We start from the raw sequence: 20769 nt of genomic DNA, 5'->3' as shown, positions 1-20769 counted from the left end.
TTTTAATACATGTCAGAATAATTTTCCTTTAATAGCATGTGTGCGTGTGTTAAGTCTGTGTAGACAGTTTTCTCAGCTTATCCTTGGGGAGAAAGGGGAAAAGGGAAAGACAGGATTAGGGCACCTCTGGGTCCTCTGCTCTAAGAGCATCATTTTGAAATTCAAATATATTCAAATAATTCTAACAGGTCACACCGATCTGTACAGTGCAAGTTCCACGAAGGTGGGAGCTGTAGGTTTTGTTTGCCGTTACATCCTCACTATCTAGAAGAGAATGAATACTTATTTGAAGAGAGAATAACTATATGTCCAAGGGCCAACACAAAGGGTGGAGTGCTAGCTGGGCAGGAGGGGGTGGTCCATGGTGTTTTTGCGGGTGGGACAATACTGGGTGCTGTCAGGCATGGGGTGACCTGAGCATAAATTGGACGTGGTCCTCCTTCCTGACAGGTACAGTCTAGTGGGAGAAAGTCAACAATGAAACAAGCAATGATGCAAAGTCTGGCAATGTTGCATAGGCAAAGGACAGCAAGATTGGAAGCCCGCATGACTACAGCTAATCCAGTGTAGCAGGGTGGACGAGGAGGGTGCTCCAGAGGAATTAACTTCTGGGGTAAATCCTGGACCCAGCGTCAGCAGCCCAGGGAAAGGAGTGAAAGTACAAAGAAAGCAGGGAGCGATCCTAGCAGATTGGAGGGAATGGAGTGGTTTCTGTGTTCCTGAGGCATGGAAGGAGGGTTCGAATAGAGAGATGGCTGGAGAGGGGTCTGGGACCAGGTCTGGAGGGGCTTTCTGGAGAGTTTGGGCTATATCCTCTGAGCAGGCATACCTGGAGCCTATTCATTTACATGATCTCTCCTGTGTTCATTTAGTGGTTCGTTTGTTCATTTATTCATTCATTCATTCATTCAACAAATGAGGTTGAGGACCTACCATGGCTAGCCGCTGCATTAGCCACAGTGTTAGGAGCAAGAACATGACATGGTCCTAGTCTCAAGGAATTCATATCTGATGCGGAAACTTGAGGTGCCATCAATTAGTTATTTGAGCTCTGCACCTCCAATGTATCCATTCCTATATGAGGTCTGGATGCCATTGGCCTTGATGTTGGCCAAAGTACTGTTTTCAGTGGTTGGATTCTCTATAAGAGATTGATTTCTTCTATTTAAGCAAGGGAGACTCAGAACATTACATTTTAAGCTATTAATGTGAACTATGATCTCATCTGTAATTAGCAGATGGGGAAGTCACAGACAGTTAGCAGTAAAGTGTGAGAGCATATACACCTGGGCTGAGAAGCTGTGGGATGAATTACAGTGCACACTGGAGAGCTGGAGAGGACAGGCCTGCTGGGCTGGTTGTCGGTGTTAACTTGGCACCACTGTCACCCTCTTCTAAGGTCTTCTCTGCATCACAGAGAAACCAGGGGCTACACCCCAAAATTGCCTTCCCCATGCAGTTCTGGACTATTGTTTACTAAGATGCACAGTGTTTGAGGGATTTGGGGTCTGCTCCAGGAAAATAAGTGATCACAAAGTGGTAATAGTTTGCACAGGCTTTGCATGGGCAACATGTGGATAAGTTTGCAATACAGTTCACCTGGCCCCAAAGTCCATGCACTTAACCACTAGACGACACAGTTTTACTGGCTTCCAACAAGGCAGGCTTAAAGTCAAGCAGTTATTATGGGAGGAGAAACCAGCCTATTCACTGCAGGTTCTTAATCAGGAATAATTCTGTGTGTGTGTGTGTGTGTGTGTGTGTGTGTGTGAGTATGTATAGTTGTGTCGGTAAGGGAAGCAGAAGGAGGAAGGAGAAAGGAAGGGAGGTTAGAGAACCAGCTTCATGGGCCACAGCTGAGCTGGGATTCAGGGAGGTGCTTTCAGGGCCACAGGGCAAAAAGAAGCTAGAGGAATGGAAGATGGGCTCCTTCACAGACGATTTGACCAGAAGCTCATGGGCATCCAGGTGATGGTGCCTGGAAACACTTGGATGTCTGATTTCCTAGTTCAGGAGAGAGGTCTGGGCTTACTGTCTAGGTTTGAGAATCATCAGCAGAGGTGTGGATGATGTCATGGGTAGTTGATGATAGATCTGGGTAGAGTGGAAGGGAAGAAGGCAGCTGAGGCTCAGGGAGTCAGACAACTGCTCTAAGAAGCTTGATTGAGGTCGAAGAGGCCAAAGTAACACCAGCAGGGGTGAGCTGTGGCTGCAAATAGCAAGGGAGGCCCGTGGTCCACAGGGAGGGAGTAGTGGCCTGGGTCAAAATCTCCAACAGGGTCAAGCATCATGACTGTATTTCCAGCTTGGACCTTTCCTCTGATCTCCATTCACAGATCCAGTGGACAGTAGACATCTCAGCTGCACCTGTCTGGGAGCAAACCTGTGCCCACCGCCCTCTCTTCCCAAACTTGGTTCCTCCTTTCATCCTGTGTATCTCAGCACCCCTTCTAATTCCCTACGCCGCAAACCTTGGGAATCACCCTGGCCTCTTCTCTTCCATATCTTGCATCCAATCCATCATAAATATCATAAACTCGGTGCTCATATATCCAGATATACCCAGGATCTGACCACTTCTCACCCCCACAGCTACCAGCCTGGTGCAGGCACATCAATGGCTCGCATTTATTCCACTGGTCCTCTGACTCATCACTCTGCTTCCATCCTTGTCCCTAAGCTGTATCGCAACATGGTGGACAGATGCTACCTCAAAAGCTTAAACCCAAACATGTGGCTCCTTTGCCCCAAACCCTTCACTGGCAGCCCATCTCATTTGGAAGAAAGTCCTTAGAGTTGAGGAGGCTAGATGGTCTGGGCAAGTGAGGCAGTCTCTTTCTGACCCAGCTGCTGAGGGATTTGTTTCAAACCTCAGGATTTGCCCAGTTGCCTGCCTTCTTACCCATGCCTTCACCAAATACAGTTGAATAATCCCAAGTACAGGTCTTCTGAACAAAAGAGATGTATTATTTTCAATAAAGACGATATTTATTTCAACAAGAACGTGGGAAGTGTCAGTGGAGATAAGTCCCCATTAGTGAGGTCTTCCATAGACAGTGGAAGCTTCCCTTGTTAGATCCGCATACTCATCAGAGACCACCTTGCAGCCCCCAAGTGCCACCAAGAGAGGGCACTTCTCTCAGAGACTGGTGCCCAAGGGAAGGTATTCCAAAGGGTCCATAACTTGGGCAACTTCAACAGTTTCTTTTTGGGTTAGTTTGGTCATTTCTGCAGAATAGCAAGCTGTCACTCCAAAGACCCTGTCCGTTGTTTGCTGGTTGCTTCCGGCATATCATTGAACTTCCCCTCCAGTTGTTAATAATCTCTACCCACTGGGGATGGTGAAGGGGGCTCATGGTGGGATTTGAGGTGTTAAGGAAAGACGGGAGGTTGGCTGTTGGCATTTGTAATAATCACCAATTTGATAAAGTTGTGGAGGAGGGAAGGAGTTAAGACGAGTGACAAGAACTGCTTTCCAAGGAACAGCACTTCCTTATTTTTCTCATATTGCTGAAACGTTTCTTTGGATTGAGAACCAGAACCACTCTCCTGGTTGTAGAGGATGCATGAGTGCGCTGGAAAAGTCCTTTGAAGTGGCAGGTGTCCTGTGTATGTATGTGTCTTGGGGGTGGTGCAGTGATAGTCCTTGGACGCAGGCCTTGCAGAGTTCCTCCATGAGGGGGGCTAGGGTGGGGCTCTGAAGGAGTATATAGGAAGAGTTCAGTATGGATTGTTCTGCTAGGTTCTTTCTAAAAATCTTCTGTGCAAAAAGAGAAACCCCACCCTAATGGAATAGCTTGGGAATTTCTAGTCCTTCGGATTATAAGGAGAATTTGGTACACACCATAATGAATTGAAAATTTTATTGTACATCTAGCTGGGATCAGCATTCTTCTCCTGCAGGGCACAGGTTTTCAGAAAATACTTTAAGTGCCCTGGAGCTAAGAACTTTGGAGGTGAGATAGTTGACTGGAGCTCAAACAAATGAATTAAAAATGACTTGTCAGGGCCAGCTCCCGGCTCCTACTCCAACCTCATGTCACCCACACTCACTCTCCCTAACTGCGTCAGTTCCAGGCCTCATAGGTCCTGCCGCAGGGCCCTAGAACCTGTTCTTGGAAGGGAGAGGGAGGGAGGAGTGAGGAAGGGCAGAGAAGGGCGAGCAGATAGGGGGATGAAGGAAGTCTGGGTGAATGGGAAGTGCACTGGAAGGTGTGGTTAAAAGACTCTTTAAGAGGGGAGATACTTAATGTTTCTTTTGAAGTTAATTTTTATTTCAGGAGTGTTAACCACTCCTTTGTCTTCTGTCTCTAAATTTTCAGCCTCTTGTATGCATGGATGCTTTGTGCAGGTTGTGTGTGAGTGTATGTATGGGTGTGGGGAAGTGTATATGCATGTGAGTGTGTGTGCAAGTACGTGCATGTGTTTAGTAAGTGTATGTGTACAAGTGGGTGGATGTGAGTATAAGTACATGTGAATGTGTGTGGAAATGTATGTGCGTGCAAGTGCGTGTGTATGGAGATGTATGTGCATGTGCTGGATTGTATGTGCATATGAGTGTATATGGGGGTGTGTGTGGGGAAGTGAGTGAGTATATGGGTGTGTGGGTGTGTGAGCATATATGCATGTGAGTGTGTGTTAGGTATATATGCATGTGTGTGTATGTGGAAGTGTACGTGCATATGAGCATGTGTGGGTGTGGAAGTGTATAGGCATGTGCGAGTGTGGGTGTGTGTGAGTGTATGTGTACATGCATGCGTGTGAGTGTGCATGCATGTAAGTGGGTGGTTGTGAGTGTGTGAGTATATGTGCACATGTGTGGAAGTGTATGTGCATGTGAGTGTGTATGGGTGTATATGGAAGTGTTATGTGTATGTACGTGTGTCTGAATGCGCATGTTTACACAAACCGAGGAGGGGCCGAGTTTCTGGGTGGGTCCCAATGGCGTGGAGCAGAGATGGACTGTGGAACAGTGGGTACCAGAAGTAGGGTTATGACAAGTGTTGTGGGCCTGGAAGTAGGGTTATGACGGGGGTTGTGGGGGTTGCAGTCACCGTGGGCCTCCAGGGGACTTTGAGCCAACCTCATTTAGGCTCGTGGGGTGGGGAGAACCTAGAGTGACAGGGTGGCCTTACTTATAGTGAGCAAAGGAGAGGAGGTCAGAGTGCTCACGGGGAGTCAGAGGACATGAGACCGGGATCTGGTGCTCTGCACTGGCTCTATTTCGACTTCTGCTTGTTGAATCTTGGCCAAATGTGTCTCCCCAATTTGGGCTTTCATTTTCATATGTGCGAAATCAAGTTTTTGGACCACGTATGATCTTTAAGCTCTTTCCAGTTTTAATGCTGTATTTTTAGAGTTTTTTAAAAATTTATTTGTATTAATTTTCATGAGCCCTGGATTGCTGGAACATTGAGATAATAAAATCTCTCCCCGAGAGTTGTCATGAAGATCAACTGAAATCATTTTTGGAAATGGACTTTACAAACTGTAAAGCGCTCTGAAAATGGTTCTCATTACCATTGTTGTTACAATCATGTCAAGATAGGAGTCAGTGTATTACGAAAGAACCATCTTTGAAATTATTTCCAAACAGAAGCTGATTGCACTCGAGTCAAGCTGTCTGTTTTTATAAAAGGAAAAGACAGGGGCATGGCGTTGACTCAGATCGCTCATCAGAATGGTGACTCGGAATGACGATATTATCTTCCTGAGGCCAGAGGGGCAGGATGGCGGCGGGAGGTGTGTGGCTGACACGCAATTAATAATTCAGATTGGCACAGGGCACTGTTCTGCAGGGAACCCTGCCCCCCCCCCCCGGTAACTCATCAATAAAATATTGGGTTCAGTTGTTTGGAGCCCACAGCTCATCTGAGAGCAACGTTCTCACTTGGAAATACTGGTTGGCACAGGAAGCAGAGTGTCAGAAAAGCCTGCGGGTCTGGAATAAAAATGTCAGGGGAGGAAATGAGACTCCGGCACCCCTTCTCTCACTGCATCCAAAAGGGCAGCTTTGAAATCTGGGTCAGCAGTGGGGACTGCGTTGTTGGGAAAATTCTGCGTTGGAGCAGGGGAATGCCACGCACCCTGTCGAGTCGACCCCCATGGTGAGGTTTCCACCTCTATTCTGGGAGTGTGGTCCAGACCCTCTGGCTCAGGGTGCAATCTTTAAGGGTCCAGTGAAATCCTTTGCATGCCTTTATTTTTTTAATTTTTATTTTATTTTATTATTATTATTTTTTAATTTATTTGCATGCCTTTAAGGCAATCCACATTCTTTACTTTTGCTGAACTATCCATTTTTTCATGATTAAAGTAACATATTTTCCTTAAAGCAAATTTTATAAATGCGGACAAATAACCAAGACTTAGATAAAGATAAAGGACAGATGCCCATTATTTCAGAAAAGCCGTCGTGTGTAATAACAGCAACACACTGCGCTGGGTAGGACAGAGGGCCAGGCTGCCGGGCGAGGAGATGCGTTGTCACGTGTTGTCCACACGGCAGCCTTGTGAGGCGTTGTGAGGCTTTGAGGACCATCATTTATCGACACTTCAAATCCCGCAGTGCTCTAAAAACTGATGTTTGTTTTATGATGAATCTGGGAGCAAAACACGCCCTGAAGGGAGTCCTATTTACAGACTCCAGTTAGGCTACTTGGTGTGAATATTCGTGTATTGTTTTTACGAACAGATTTAATTACTGCCTCAGATCCCTCTGGGGATGTTCCCTAGTACATGATATTTTAACCATGGTTCTCAAATCTAAAAACTTCAAAATTCTGAATCACAGCGGCTTCCGTGACTATCCCCACGCGGCAGGGGAAGCATCTTTGGTGCACCGTTGATGCTGCTGATGCAACACCTTATCACCGACAGGTGGGGGATGCGAACCTCTGTCTGCACACCTGGAAGAGTGAAGCTCGGAGCTCTCATCGCTGTGTGTCGGGACCTTTTCCACATCACACCCCACCGAGAGAATGAGAAGCTGTCTGACCTCTTGGGGGACGGGGAGGCTGATTAGGATCAGGGCAGTGGTGCTGGGCTGTCCTGCCTGCTGCTGTTCCAGACTTCTGTCCTGGTCCACCTGTCTTCTCAGCCTTTAGGCTATTGGCAAAGGGTCTGCTCACACTTTCAACTCTCATTCAATGAATATTATGCAGCCGCCGAAGGGCTGGGCAGTGATGCTTCAGGGCAGGGCTTTGGAACGAGAGCTCCTGGGCTTGAATGCTGTCGCCCCTATTTTCCAGCTTTAAGACCTTACCAGGGAAGCTGCTCAGATCTATGAGCCTCAGTTTCTTCATCTGTGAAGTGGGGATGAAAAAAACACATTGCTAACTTCCAACCGAGGACAGCTATGCTCACGTGGTCCCTAAGAAGAAGGGGAGCAGTGGAGATGGTGTGGAGCATTTCTGAGCTCCCGGCCATCTACCTGACTTGATGGGAGGGCAGAATGGGAGGCAGTAGGTCCTCAGATCCAGCCCTTGGAGGAATGCCTTACCTTTTCTCTAAGAAGGGCTGTGCTCATCTCACAGGAAGCTGTGCACCATTTACACAGGCTGAAAAACGTGGTTGGGGGGCAACTGGGATCAGCATCTAGAAGATATCAAGACTGTCAAGAATACAGAGCTATCGAGAAAGCCCCTCTCTTGGGCTTGAACACATGGAGACTAAGCAGTCCCTATTCTGTCTTTCTCTTTGTATGTCACTGTTTGGGGCACGGCTCCCTCTGCCAGAGTTTACACTTGGCATTAACAAGATCAAACCTAAAACTGTCACAAGCAGAATCCAGTGGGGGACGCATGAGTTTGAAGCCCCTGCTTGGAATATTATGCTGGGTTTTGTTTCTGAGTTATACCAGGTTTCTAGAAATCATGTGATGTTTGAAGTTCTTTTAATAAATGAGATCAACAGACCAAGAAGTAGGCACAGAGAAAACATTATCTCTAATACCAGGAAGACTGCCTTTCTTCGCCACCCCTCTAGCCTTATACAAGGCCCAAGAAGCGGCGTGCTTCTTAGCTAGTCAACCACAGGCCAGTTTCCTGGCTCTGTCTCTTACCCTTTACCCTTTATGGGAAGACTGAGTACCTACCAGTGTCACAGAATGGGCTGACCCAGAGGCCAACATGGTAGGGTTCTTGATGATCAAATGAAGATATTTGGCACTATCTTGCCCCGTTGCTCCTCTGTTTGATAGAGCCGGGATGGAGCCACACCTTCCAAACTCAGGATGGGGTCTCCATCACCTCCATCTGTTTCATTTCAGACCCTGTCAACACTGAGCCAGGGACAGGTTCTGAGTGAAGCTTGACAGCAGCAGCCCCACCATCACCCCTAAACTGGCAGCACGAGACAGGGGCTGGCCCTATGCCTCCTACCTTGGTTTCTGCCCAGTTATCTTGCTTAGAACCACATTCTGCTTCTAGTCCAAGCTCTGTCCTAAGTCCTAGCCCAGGGTTTAGGGACAATGTCTGTGCTTGGTCAACCCTCTCCTTGGGGCTGAATCCATCTCCCCACAGCCTGTCTGCTTCCTGGGGCCTCTTCTGAACATGGCCCATTGATTCCGGAAGCTACCCTGTGCTGTGGATCAGACCAAAGTCTGACCAAGTCAGACTTGATGGCCCACACGAAGTTTCCCCTGTCTTTGGGGTGTCAGAGCCTGATGACCATCTCTGAGGCTGGACTCATTGCTGGGACATTTGCGGAGTCTCCAGCCAACCTGAACTCAGCCCCCTGACCCCTTTCCTGTGGTTCCAAGTCTCAGCACGCTCTGAGATTGACTTTGTTTAAATGTCTTCAGAAGCCTGCACTGAATAAGCCTGGAGGGTTTCTCTGCGTCTGAGGAGATAATAACGAAGCCTGGTGTTTGGGAGGCTTTATATTTGACAAAGGCTTTCACTTGTACCCTCTTCTCACTCCACTGGGACCTTGAGTATTTCTTTGATACATGGATAGTTTCTGAGACCAAAGGCCATTCCAAACATGGCTCGGTGTTCAAGCCCTGGTCCCCACCCCTGTGCTTTGGGCTTCTCTGGATACGATAGTCTCTCTTCTACTGGGCCCAGGTGGGCGGTGCTCTTACCTGAGATACACCAGGTAGGTTTTTCTTCACAGTATTTCCCCTGAGCTAAATTTCTTCTAAGTGGCCACCTGTTAAGAGTCAAGAATTTAGAGAATGGTTGGGATTTCATACTCTTCCTTCCACTACTTCCATTACTTCCAACACAGAACTTACCAGAATAGCTCAGGGTTTGCAAAGGTGGACTTAGTAAGTGTCGATTTTTATGGAACAGATAATGCATCTCACTACATTTTGTTTTCCTTTGCATAGTAGACACAGGAAGAATCCTTTCCCTAACGTCCCCTATAGTGAGTGGAGCCAGTGACTGAGCTCCCCTGACAGAGCAAGAATGTGCCCCTTCCAGCTGGGCGCCTAGGACCTTCTGAGCCATGCCCCTTCCTTCCTGTCTTCTCTTCAGCTGGCTGGATGTCGAGGATCAAGCAGAGTGCTCGACGTCCCCGGGAACAGGAGGTTAAGTTCTGAAATCATGGCATGGAGGCACCCCCCCTACCACCACCACACGTCCAATGTGTGATGGATGTGAATGAGAGAAATCCGTGTTTGAGCCACTAAAGTGGGAGGTTTTTTTGATAGCAAAATGTTGACGGATCGATAGAATTCTGATCCTAGTCCGGCAACTAACTGCATGACCTAGGGAAGATCCTTTAATTTTCTGAGCTCTCTTGTCTGCCCAAAGCCTTCCTGGGAGTCTTAGTGGTCAGGGGAGAAGAGCACAGGGTGTAGTCTTCTCAGGAGAGGGTATAGCCTGCCTGCAGCTGCTTCCCTACTCATGACTTTGTCTCTGTTCCTCCAACAGGTCTTGATCCCACTTCGGGCCTTTCTGAGTCTTTCTGACTCCTTCACTTTTCGCCAGGATGCTCCGTTCCCACCGATTAAAGTGAATCTTCAACATGAAGCCTTCGAAGACGTCTTTCTTGTGGATTCCAGCTCAACAGCCTCCCTGACCCCCAATTATTTTTCCCCACTGTTCTACCAGATTTTCCTTATTGTCTCTACCCCTACCTGGAGGTAGGCCATTATAAGAATATGATATATTATCCCCACCCTGAATGCTAACTCTATGAGGGTAAAACTTATGCCAGGATTTCTCTGGAGCTTAGGAAAGCAGAGGAACATTGTAGGTGCTCAATATATGCTGGTTGAAGGGATGTACAAAGTACTGTGGGGAATACATGAGGTCATTATGGAAAGAGTTGGGCATTGGGCCCTTCACACTGCAGGAGCTCAATAAAAGACAGGTGTGTCAAATGTCTAATTACAAGTCCCTCTTTTCACACTCAGCTGTGAACCTCTCAATGTCAGGGACTGAGCCTTATTTATCTGTGTTCCCAAAGAACCTTGTACATAAGAGGTGGTCAGTAAAGTTCTGTGATGGAAGAGAAACTCAACTCCTATCTTCAGTTTAGTGTAGCCAAAGACTAATGAAACCATCCTTGTTTTAAAAAAAATTAAACCTTTTTATTAGTATATTTATTTTATATATAAAAGAAATACAAAAAAAGAAACACAAAGAAAATGCTTTTATGGCAAATCAGACTTGTCGGTGCCTTCGGCTTGGGCTCCAGGCTCTGGCCCGCTGGGTGTCAACAAAGTCCGCCGGTTGTAATGACCCTTGATAATCCCCGTGTTGTTGTTCTCGTTGAGCAGCTGCTTCTGCCTTTGCCTGTTGAGAGACTGGACAAGGCCCAGGACGACTGCGGCCAAGGAGTACTGCCCGGGCAGTCTTCTCGGGGGCAAGATGAATGGATTGGGTTGGACTCTTCCCAGCAGAAAGTACGTTTTGATTTTTCCTTCCTGTTCACTGATGCCCTTCACATAGATCTCCCCTCGGTAGTCAAAGGCAAAGCCCTGGTCCTTCAGGATGAGATAGGTCTCCTCGGGGACTTGGATCCTGCCACTGACACCTGTGCTGTCCATTCGACTTGCCAGGTTCACGGTTTTGCCCCAAATGTCATACTGTGGTTTCTTAGCGCCAATAACGCCAGCTACCACGGAGCCATGGCTGATGCCTGCAGGTGACCAAAGGAATGAGAGATGAGAGAAGAGGGACATCTCTGAGATGGCTGCACCCCTGTCTGGGACAGTGACCAGTGAGCGGGTTGTCCCTGCGGATACATTGTAGGGCCCAGATCCTGCATCAGTCACTCATTACATATATGGCCAGTGTCCATTCTTTAGCCTATGTGGACCTCACTTTTCCCATCCACAATGTAGAGAATGAATTGAGATTATGGAAGTAAGGCCTTAGCATGGTGCCTGACAACCAAGGAGGACTCAAGAAGAAGCTGTTATTATTCTCACGTGGACAATGACTTATTTCAGCTGCTGGGACAGACAGAGCACCGGACCATGAGTCAGGATGTTGGGTGTCCTCCAGCCTCTGCTACTACAGAGCTCTGAGGGCTTAGGTAGGCATTTTCCTTCTCTGTCTGCTTTTATTCCCTTGGTTCATTCCCTTGGTTCATTCCTTTGGTTCCCTTGGTTCTCTTGGTTCATGGCAAAAGCCTCCCAACTGGCTTCCCCATCCCCTGTCTTGTCTTCCTGCAGACCATCCTCCATACCACTGCTGAAGGGCATCTGACCAAGCTCCAGCCCACTTCAACACCTGCCATGGCTCCTTTGGCCTGTAGGATGATGCCCATGCACCTTGGAATCACAGTCAAGGGCATCTTGAATCTGGCTCCTTCACTACCACTCTCCCCTTCACTTTTACCTTCTCACCCTTCACCTTGCCTTGTACCCACCCCAAAGTGCTGGAGTTGCCCTCACCTGCCAGCCTTCAACGCACCTCCGTGCCTTTGTCCCTGCTCATCTCCTGGCTTGGACTGTCATGTCTGCCCAATCCCATGGTTAATTTGGCAAATGTCTTTGAAGACAGTTTCAATGACTCCTCTTTTATGCAACATGGGCTTCTTCTAGGAATGATAACATTTCACTAATCATGTTGGTGGGCATGTCTGTCTCCTACTAGTAGACTTAGAATTTCTCATGTATTCTACCAAACTGACTAGACACCTGCTCAGGACCAACACTATTTCAGGCATGGGGGATATGATGGAAAGGAAAAGAGACATAGCCCCAGCCCTCATGGAGCTTACCTTCTAATGGGGAGAGACAGAAACAAACAAACAAAAAGTAATTTATCAAAGAATCATAAAGGCTGTAAAGAAAAACCAGTTGGGTTAGAGGGAGAAAGATAGGAGGGGCATTCTGGGAGAGGGTAGTGAGGAAAGGCCTTTCTGAGTGGAAATCTGAAGACAATGACAGGAGAAGCCATGCAGATATCTGGGTTAGATCATTCTGGGCAGAGGGAAAAGAAAACCCCTCCCTGCCCTACACAAAATCAGATAGAAGTGACTAAGAAATTGGGGATGCAGACCTTTGGGACCACATGGGAACTACAGTGACGGAGATTTCTCTATGATTTGCAGACCACGTTACAGGCATTACCCTGTCTGATTCCACGTTACTACTGTGGGGGGGGGGTGACGGGTGGGGGTAAATAATATCATGCCCAGCTTTCACACGAGGTAACGGACATTCAGAGGGTTCGAATGGCTTGCCCAATGTTGTAGAACCAGTCTCAGTGGACCCCAAACACAAACTGAGATGCCCAGGGAAGCTAGGAAAATGATCTTCTAACCCCTGAACGATGCCAGAACTCTGAATTTCACACCAAGAGTCAGCCCTGACCCCAGCGACATCTCCTGCTTTGTTCAAGGTTGATGTTCTGCTTTTTTAGTCCTTGTTCAAGTGTGTAGTCACTGATTTCAGAAAGGACACGTAGGGTCGATGGAACATGTGGGAACAAGCCCCGAGCATCCAGCCATAGATCCAAAACATAAAACAGAACTTCTTTTTATTTTGGTGAACAAAGGTGCGTGGCATTTGGTTGCTCTGACAAGTCAGATATTGGCATTTCTTGACCCTTGTTTCTTGAAAGCTATTCAGGGAAAGCTAAGTCAGTCCATGGTATGCTGGCCAGAGGACATCTAAAATCCGAACACTACAGCAAAGACTGTGTTCGCCTGGAACCTGGCAGCCAGAATGTCATTGATCTGTCCGGACGTCTTGGAGCCCCTTCCCGAGTGGCCATTTGGCTGTGTGATCATAAGCTATTACTCTCCTTCTCCGGGCCTGAATTGACCCACTATGAAATGAGGATGTGGACTAGAGCAGGGGTGTTTACACTGTGCTGCTGGAGGAGGCCTCCTAGAATCAGCAGAGATGCTGAAGACATTGATGAGTTATACACATCATAAAGGGCCCTTAGTCACATTGCTATGATTTCCATTGCACTGTTGCATTACTCCTGGATGTCTCTAAGCTCAAGGAAGTGTGAGCTGTGTGACCATGGGAAGAGCTGAAAGGTTTTCTGTCTGTCCCTGAGCAATACAGCATCTGACAAACTTAGGAGTCAAATCCTGCTTTTGTTTTAGGGCATTATCCAGAAGAACTGGGGAGCAGCACACTGACCAACAGCATCAGATGACATGAAGTCATAATGAAAGGACAGATGACTCATCTCTCTCCCTCAGCAGGGTCTTGTGTGGGTAGTGTACTGCACAAGTAACTTGGAGGAAAGGTAACTTGTAGTGTTTGCTGTGTATTTCTGCACACAGGCCAGCATTGTTCCCTGGCTTCTGGCACCCTGAGTGACAAGAAGGCCAGACTGACCTGAGCTGATGCTGTCCTTGTCCTTGGCAAGGTCACACCAAGCCTGTTGTATTTTGCAGGAGAAAGCTACCCATAGTCCAGGGCATGGGAGGTTCTGATGGAGCCAGGCCAGCCAGCTTTATGGGATCCCACTCACCACACCTCCAGCGGCTACTCACCAATCCGGAGTTCGAAATTGTTGAAGGAATGTTTGTTGATCTCCTGTATGCTCTCAGTCAGGGCGAGGGAGAAGTCAGCCAGGGCGCACAAATGTCCCCACTTGTCTTCACATTGCTGGAGCAGAGGGGAGAGAAGAATTCATTCGCTGTGGCAAACATGAATCTTTCTGCAGCAGGGGCCTGTCCTATGTCCTAACACATCTGTGTGCCCCTGAGATGGAGATAACGAGGTATGTGAGCCTCTGTACACTAGAGTCGGCAGCATCCCCGAGACGCAGGATGACGGGAGATTTGCTGAAGCGAGTGTAATATGCATGGCTCATCATATTCCTTTTCCCACCTCTACACTTGTTGGGTTAACATGCCATGCATTCCTGAGTACACTTACAGGTGTGTGTGTGTGAGAGAGAGAGAGAGAGAGTGTGTGTGTGTGTAAGTGCTAGGAAATCTGTATATTTCCTTTGAAGCACTCACACCATCTGTTTAAGGGATGTTTCATATGGACCTTTGCTCATAGAACTCCTGAGGAAAGATGAGAGTAAGCTTCAGGGCCTCTCTGAACCTCAATCTCCTCATCTATAAAATGGGGATTTGCACACGTGCCCTGACTGCTTCCCAGGGATTGCATGAGATTGCGTATTTGAAAGCACTCTGTGCTCCTCCAGAGCAGAGCAGAGCAGAGCAGAGCAGATCAAATAATTTCTGTGGTGGGCCAGGTAGTAATATTTTAGGCTTTGTCATGGTTGCTCAATGCCGCCATTTTAGCTTCAAAGGAGCCAAAGATAAACTATGTATATATGGGTATGCTGTGTTTCAATAAAGTTTTATTGACAAAAACAAATGGTGGGTCAGATCTGGCATGCAGACTGTACTTCGTGGACCCTGCTATAAAGCTCCACACATGTGCATCCAGTGACTAGTGTGTGTGTCTTCCCAGGTAAGTGCTCATGGAATGTTTCTAGGTTTTTAGTTGGAAAGCAAGCAAAGGAAGGATGAGAAGAAGAAATGAGGAATCCTTCTTCCTAGTAACATAGACTACTATCCATGTAAGCTTTTGCATGGGAGCATGGTATACAGTCTCAGGTCTCATCTACTAAGGTTGGAAGGTAGATACTAGTGTTCCTAATTGACATTGGTGCCTGGCCCATAGTCAGCCCTCAACAGAGTGGGAGATATTACTAATATTCTTACATACCGTAAGAATAAGAAAACAGGCTGGCTCATCATTACCAATGGTAATACCAGTGGTTTGGTAATACCCATTACTAACTCATACCCAGGGTAATTTCGTGGCCCTGATTTTGTTCATCAAGTCAACAACAAGGCTCAGAATGGAGCCTAGAGGTTTCTCAGTCATAAAGAAGCATTGTTTCATCCAGTAGACCCCACTGCCCGTGGGAACAAATGTACGTCACACAACTATAATATCCCGTTCATCAGAGTCTCTCCCCACCAGCCCGCATGCAGGCTGGTGATGGTGGCCTCACTGCCTTCACTGGCATGACCATAGTGAAGCATCTGCCATGCAGTGTGGCTGAGAGCAAGGAGCTTCTTTACCTGTTTTTCGGGGGACAGGCCTGACACAGCCATGTAGGTGCTGCCAATGGTCTTAATCTTTTCAATGTCTTGGAACCGGTCTTCACCGAGGAGCTAAAATAGATCCAGGCAATGATGTTAGTCCTGGTGTTTATTTTTCCAGAAGATGCGGGTACTTTCCTGAAACAGGCCCCTGGCTCACAATGAGGACTACCTGTGTCTGGTTTAGCATCCTTGAGACAGCTAATTTTCTCTCTGAGAAGCATGCCTTAAGGCAGTCAACATATGTTTACTGAGCACCTGCGAAGTGCCAGGTGTCATGATAGGTGTGCCCAGATACTCTTTAAGGAGTAGATCTGTTTCAGTGAATCTTCAAAATATATGGTTATTTTATTGGTTCAAAAAAGAAATCACAAATGTTCCCCGATCCACCAACAAATCTTTTTGGCTATACCTTCAACTGTATTTGGAATCTTAACACTTGTTGTCAGCATACTGGTCTGAGCCATTGTTGGCTTATACCTGGTTGTTGTACCACCATGACCTACCTGCTCCCTCCCTCACCCCCACACTCCCATGCCAGCAGCCCGAGTGATCCCATTCCATAGCAAGTCAGATCATGTCCCCGGTCCATGCAAAACCCTCCTGTGGTTTCCCATTCTACTCCCCTCAACAGATGTCCATGTCCTAATCCTTGGAACCTGAGGATATGTTACCTTTCATGGCAGAAAGGACTTTGTAGATGTGATGAACTTAATGATTCTGAGATAGGAAGATTCCCTAGATTAGCTGGGTGTGCCCCAAGTAATCACAAGCATCCTTACAAGCGAAAGGAGGAGGCAAGAAAGTTAGAGAAAGCAATGTGGGGGCAGAAGCAGAAGTCAGAGGTGTGACTGCCGGCTCTACAGATGGAGGAAGGAGCCACAAGGCAAGGAACGCAGGTGGCCTTTAGAAGCTGTAATGATATGGATTCTCCCTTGAGGCTCCAGAAGGAACACAGCCCCGATGACACCTTGATTTAACCTGTGAGATCCATTTTGGACTTTTGAACTCTAAACTGTAACATAATAAATTTCTGTTGTTTCAAGTCACTAAATTGGTGGCGATTTGTTATAGCAATGGTAATGACTAATACAGCAACTATCCATTGAGCTTCTGCGAAATCTCATGAACAAGATGGGAGGTCCCAGCCATCCATCAGAGGGCTGACAGCCCAGGCAGGGGCGGGGACCACATGTTAAAGAATTAATTGCACAAAATGTGCCCTAGTTTAATTCTAGTAAAGTGCATGGTGGAAATATACCGGGTGTAGGAACAGGGAGAATGGAGCATTTTGATAACATCTGGAGGCCTCCCTGAGCAAAAGATCTCTAGCTTCACTTTTAAGAGTGAGGAAGGTTTTGTCTGCTGGGAGACTGGAGCCTGGAAAGGATTGGAAGGTGCATCAGGAAAGAGGGGACAACACAAATGATGGCTGGAGGTTGGGGAAAATGCACAGTAGGTTCAGAGAAGCAGGAAGAGGGCTGTGGTTATTTTTCCCATCTTAAGAAAAGTCCTGGTGGACACCACATTTCTTTTGCTATAAAAATACTCAAAGAGTTGTCTCTCCTCACTGCCTCCAACTTCTTCCCTGTTCTTTTCTAAATCCACTCTAGACTGGCATCCCGAGTGCCCCCTTGACAGTGACATTACTCTTGTCTGGACTTGTGACAACTTTTCCAATTGGCTGACCACTGGCCTCACCCTGTTTGGCTCACTGGCAGGATCTGACAATGGGCTGTGACACTTTTCCCAAACACATGGTTTCTGCCCACTCATGGCTTTTCTTCCATGTCACTGGCAATTCCTCAGTCCCCTTTGCTAGTTCCTTCTTATTTTCCTTAACTCATGGTGTTGGTGGCCCCAAGGCTCAGGGCTCATACCTCTTCTCTTTTCCATTTTAACTTACCTGGGGTGCCTGGGTGGCTCAGTCAGTTAAGTGATCAACTCTTGATTTCTGCTCAGGTCACGATCTAAGAGTCATGGGATCGAGACCTGTGTCCTGCTTGCTCATGTTCAGTGGGGAGTCTGATTAAGATTCTCTCTCTCCCTCTCCCTCTATTACATAAATTAAAAAAAAAAAAAACCTTAAAAAAATAACTTACTCCCTTGTGATCTCTTTGCTGAAGATTCCTAAATGTATGTGTTTTCCCTTGACCATCAGACTCTTTCTACACAAAGTTGCTCAGTGACATCCCTGTCACTGGCCTCAGAGGCATCACTAGCCTGCCATTCCCAAAAAGATACCTTTGGTTCTCTACCCACCACCATCTTGAGTCACGGTGTCTCCACTTTTCCAACTGTTCTGGATAAAAACATCTTAACTGTAAGGGCCTACTTAGCCAGGGAGCCATTTTGTGTTTATACAGTGAGCTTAGATTGACCCTGCCCCTCCCAGAGGAAGGGCAGATACAAGGGTATCTTGCGAAGCCCAGATACAAGGGTGGGTCAGGCCAGGTGGAGACATCCAATCAGTGGGGCACGCATATATCTACTAAGGTAAATTGAAATTCAATTGGCCACCCATGTGTGACCTAGCATGACTATGCAGTTTTCTCTGTGTGTTTCTGACCTAGCATGACTGTGCAGTTTTCTCTGTGTATTGCAATCTCATTGGCCACCTGTGTATAACCCGGCTCAACCCCCTCTATAAAAGTTAGTGTGTGAGGCTGGGAGGGGTCACCTCTTTGTAAGAGATGGCCCCAACCAGTCAGTTTGATTCTCCATGCTTGGCGCAAAATAAAGCTTTGCTTGACCTTCACTTTGTATCAGTCTTGTTCCTTTGATTACGGACTCAACAATAACCCACACCCAACCCTTCGGGAAATCCTTAGCTCACCTTCAAAGATATCCAGATTCTGATTGTTTCTCACTACAGGCCCCAAACAGGTCACACATCCATGAAGCCAGCCCTGGGTGGAGGATGTAGGTTCAAAACTCAAACCTCCCTGGCTCCCAGGGCTAAGCTCTAACCTCTGATTTCCCTATGTTGGTAGGGATTTAGATACAACTTTTGGTTTTCCAACTCTCTGTCTCCCTTTAAGCTTATAATATGCTCAGGGGCTCATGCCACAGGTGGGTCAGACAAAGAAGATGAGATGGGTTTTCTACACACGACTTGCTACAGGCATCCTCTCAAAATTAATCTGGAACTAAGAAAATGTGAAAAATTCCAGCTGGAGAGAAATTCTTCTGGGAAAACAAGGAAAACACTGCAGGTGCTTTTGTGATTTGATTTGGGGTGTGTGCCTGTATATGCGTGTGTGTGTGTGTGTGTGTGTTTATAGCCTGATTCACAGATGAAGCATGCTTTGTTTATTATTTTTGTTTCTTGAGCTAACGTGAAGCCACTGTTCTGCCCTGGTGAAGGTTCCACCAACCACACACCCAGGAAGGGAAGTGGCTGGAGCAGCCTGCATGTCCTTAGCCTGGGATCATGTCTGACATTTGCCCTTGCACACAACCAAGCAGGTTTGGTCTCTTAGCAGCCCTGTGGCTATTAAAATATTAGCTTGGGGGATCTTGGCATATCTTCGGTTGTCCTTCTCCCTCCCTCTGCCTCCTTACAATTGCCTCCCCAGCTTCCTAGAGGGAAGGGCGCTCTTCTTTCCTCTTCTCTTGGAATGACTTGGCCACGGGCCAATTTCAGGCTCAAACAAAGCTGCCTCCTCCTCAGAAGTCAATCGGAAGGCAGCAAGAGGCTTCATTATTTCAACGAATGTCCCTGCAGCAAAAGTATCTGCCATATAGCTAAAAGCATCTGGGGACATAACATGGTTTCTAATCAACCCCTTTATTAATTCACTCATCCGCATGGAGCCCTGAGATGTGGGAGCACACTTTGGCCTTCAACAAGCAGGGGCCATGGGACAAGGAGGCCCAGCATGGGGTTATTTCAAACCCAGTCCTGGAGCGTGCAGTCCATGAAATGTTCTGCTTTCCTCTGAGCCAAGAAAGAGTGTCTCATGCTCTCAGATTCCCGTGGTACTTTTATCAGCAAGAAGAGCAGCGTCATTTCTAAAGTCAGCACCAGGGCATCTGGCTGCAGCTTCGCCAGGGCAGAACGTGGAGGTCTCTCTTGACACAAAGGAAGAAGGTATGTCTGGGTGTCCTGAGGACTCATGTAGGGAAAGCTGAGTGCTTAGGGTTGGCAGGCCAGGGAACTTTCCTGCTGACTGCATGCTCTTCCCTCTTCCTCTGCCTCCTCCCTTTTAATTCTTCCCATTTCCTCCCCTTCTTTCCTTTTAAAAATTTTTTAAATTTAAAATTTAATTAGTTAACATATACTGTATTATAATTAGTTAACATATACTGCATTACCATACACTGTGATTCATTAGTTGCTTATAACACCCAGTGCTCATTATATCACACGCCTTCTTTCATTCTCCTCACCCAGTTACCAATGCTCCCCCCCACCTCCCCTCCAGGAACCCTGCTTGTTTCCTAGAGTGAAGAGTCTCTATGATTTTTCCCCCTCTCTGATTTGGTCTTATTCTATTTTTCCTTCCCTTCCTCTATGTTCGTCTGTTTTGTTTTTTAAATTCCACATATGAATGGTCACAAGGTATTTGTTGTTCTCTGACATACTTCACTTAGTATTATGCTGTTTCATCTATATCCTTGCAAATGGCAAGAGTCCATCCTTTTTGATGGCTAAGTAATATCCCACTGTGTATGTGTGTGTGTATATATGTATATGTATATGTATATGTATATATGTGTGTGTGTGTGTATATATATATATATATATATATATATATGTATGTATATTCATCAGTCAATGGACATTTGGATTCTTTCCATAGTTTGGCTATTGTGGACATTGTTACTATAAACATCGGGTTGCAGGTGCCCCTTTGAATCACTCTGCTTGTATCTTTTGGATAAATACCGACTAGTGTAATTGCTGTGTCGTAGGGCAGATCTGTTTTTAGCGTTTGGTGGAAACTCCATATTGTCTTCCAGAATTGCTGTGCCGGTTTGCATTTCCCGCTAGCAGTGGAAGAGGGTTCCCCTTTCTCCACACCCTCCCTTACGTCTTCTTTTCGATTCTCTCTCTCATCTCTGCCCTCTTCTCTTCTCTCACTGCCCTCCAGTTCCTCCCTCTCCCCTCCTCCTGGTCTAAAACCCAGCTCCAGGACCAATCTTCCCCTCCCCTAGCCAATCCAACTTCCCTCTGTAAAAATCCACCTCTGCTACTAGGGGCACTGTCTTATTTTTCTAAGACACCAGGTGTCTACAAATTGGGGCACGGAGAAGGAAATTTAGTTC

The 20769-nt window shown here is 46.9% G+C and overlaps 1 protein-coding gene across 4 annotated transcripts in view; it reads right to left on the bottom strand.

Annotated features, from left to right (window-relative positions):
- Positions 1–10517: 10517 nt before the first annotated feature.
- ADCY8 (adenylate cyclase 8) overlaps positions 10518–20769 on the bottom strand; it is a 217735-nt gene continuing 207483 nt past the window's right edge. For all 4 annotated transcript variants that reach the window (XM_082719720.1, XM_082719721.1, XM_082719722.1 and 1 more), the window contains 3 exons: positions 15478–15570; positions 13921–14035; positions 10518–11094 (listed from right to left, as the gene is read on the bottom strand). In XM_082719720.1, coding sequence (XP_082575846.1) covers positions 10607–11094; positions 13921–14035; positions 15478–15570 — 696 coding nt within the window. In that variant the 3' untranslated portion in view covers positions 10518–10606. The remainder of the gene's footprint in view (positions 11095–13920; positions 14036–15477; positions 15571–20769) is intronic.

This window comes from Mustela nivalis (assembly GCF_964662115.1).
Source record: "Mustela nivalis genome assembly, chromosome: 2".
NCBI classification, from domain to species: domain Eukaryota; kingdom Metazoa; phylum Chordata; class Mammalia; order Carnivora; family Mustelidae; genus Mustela; species Mustela nivalis.
The sequence above is the reverse complement of the archived record's forward strand: the minus strand, read 5'-3'. Positions and strand labels throughout refer to the sequence as shown.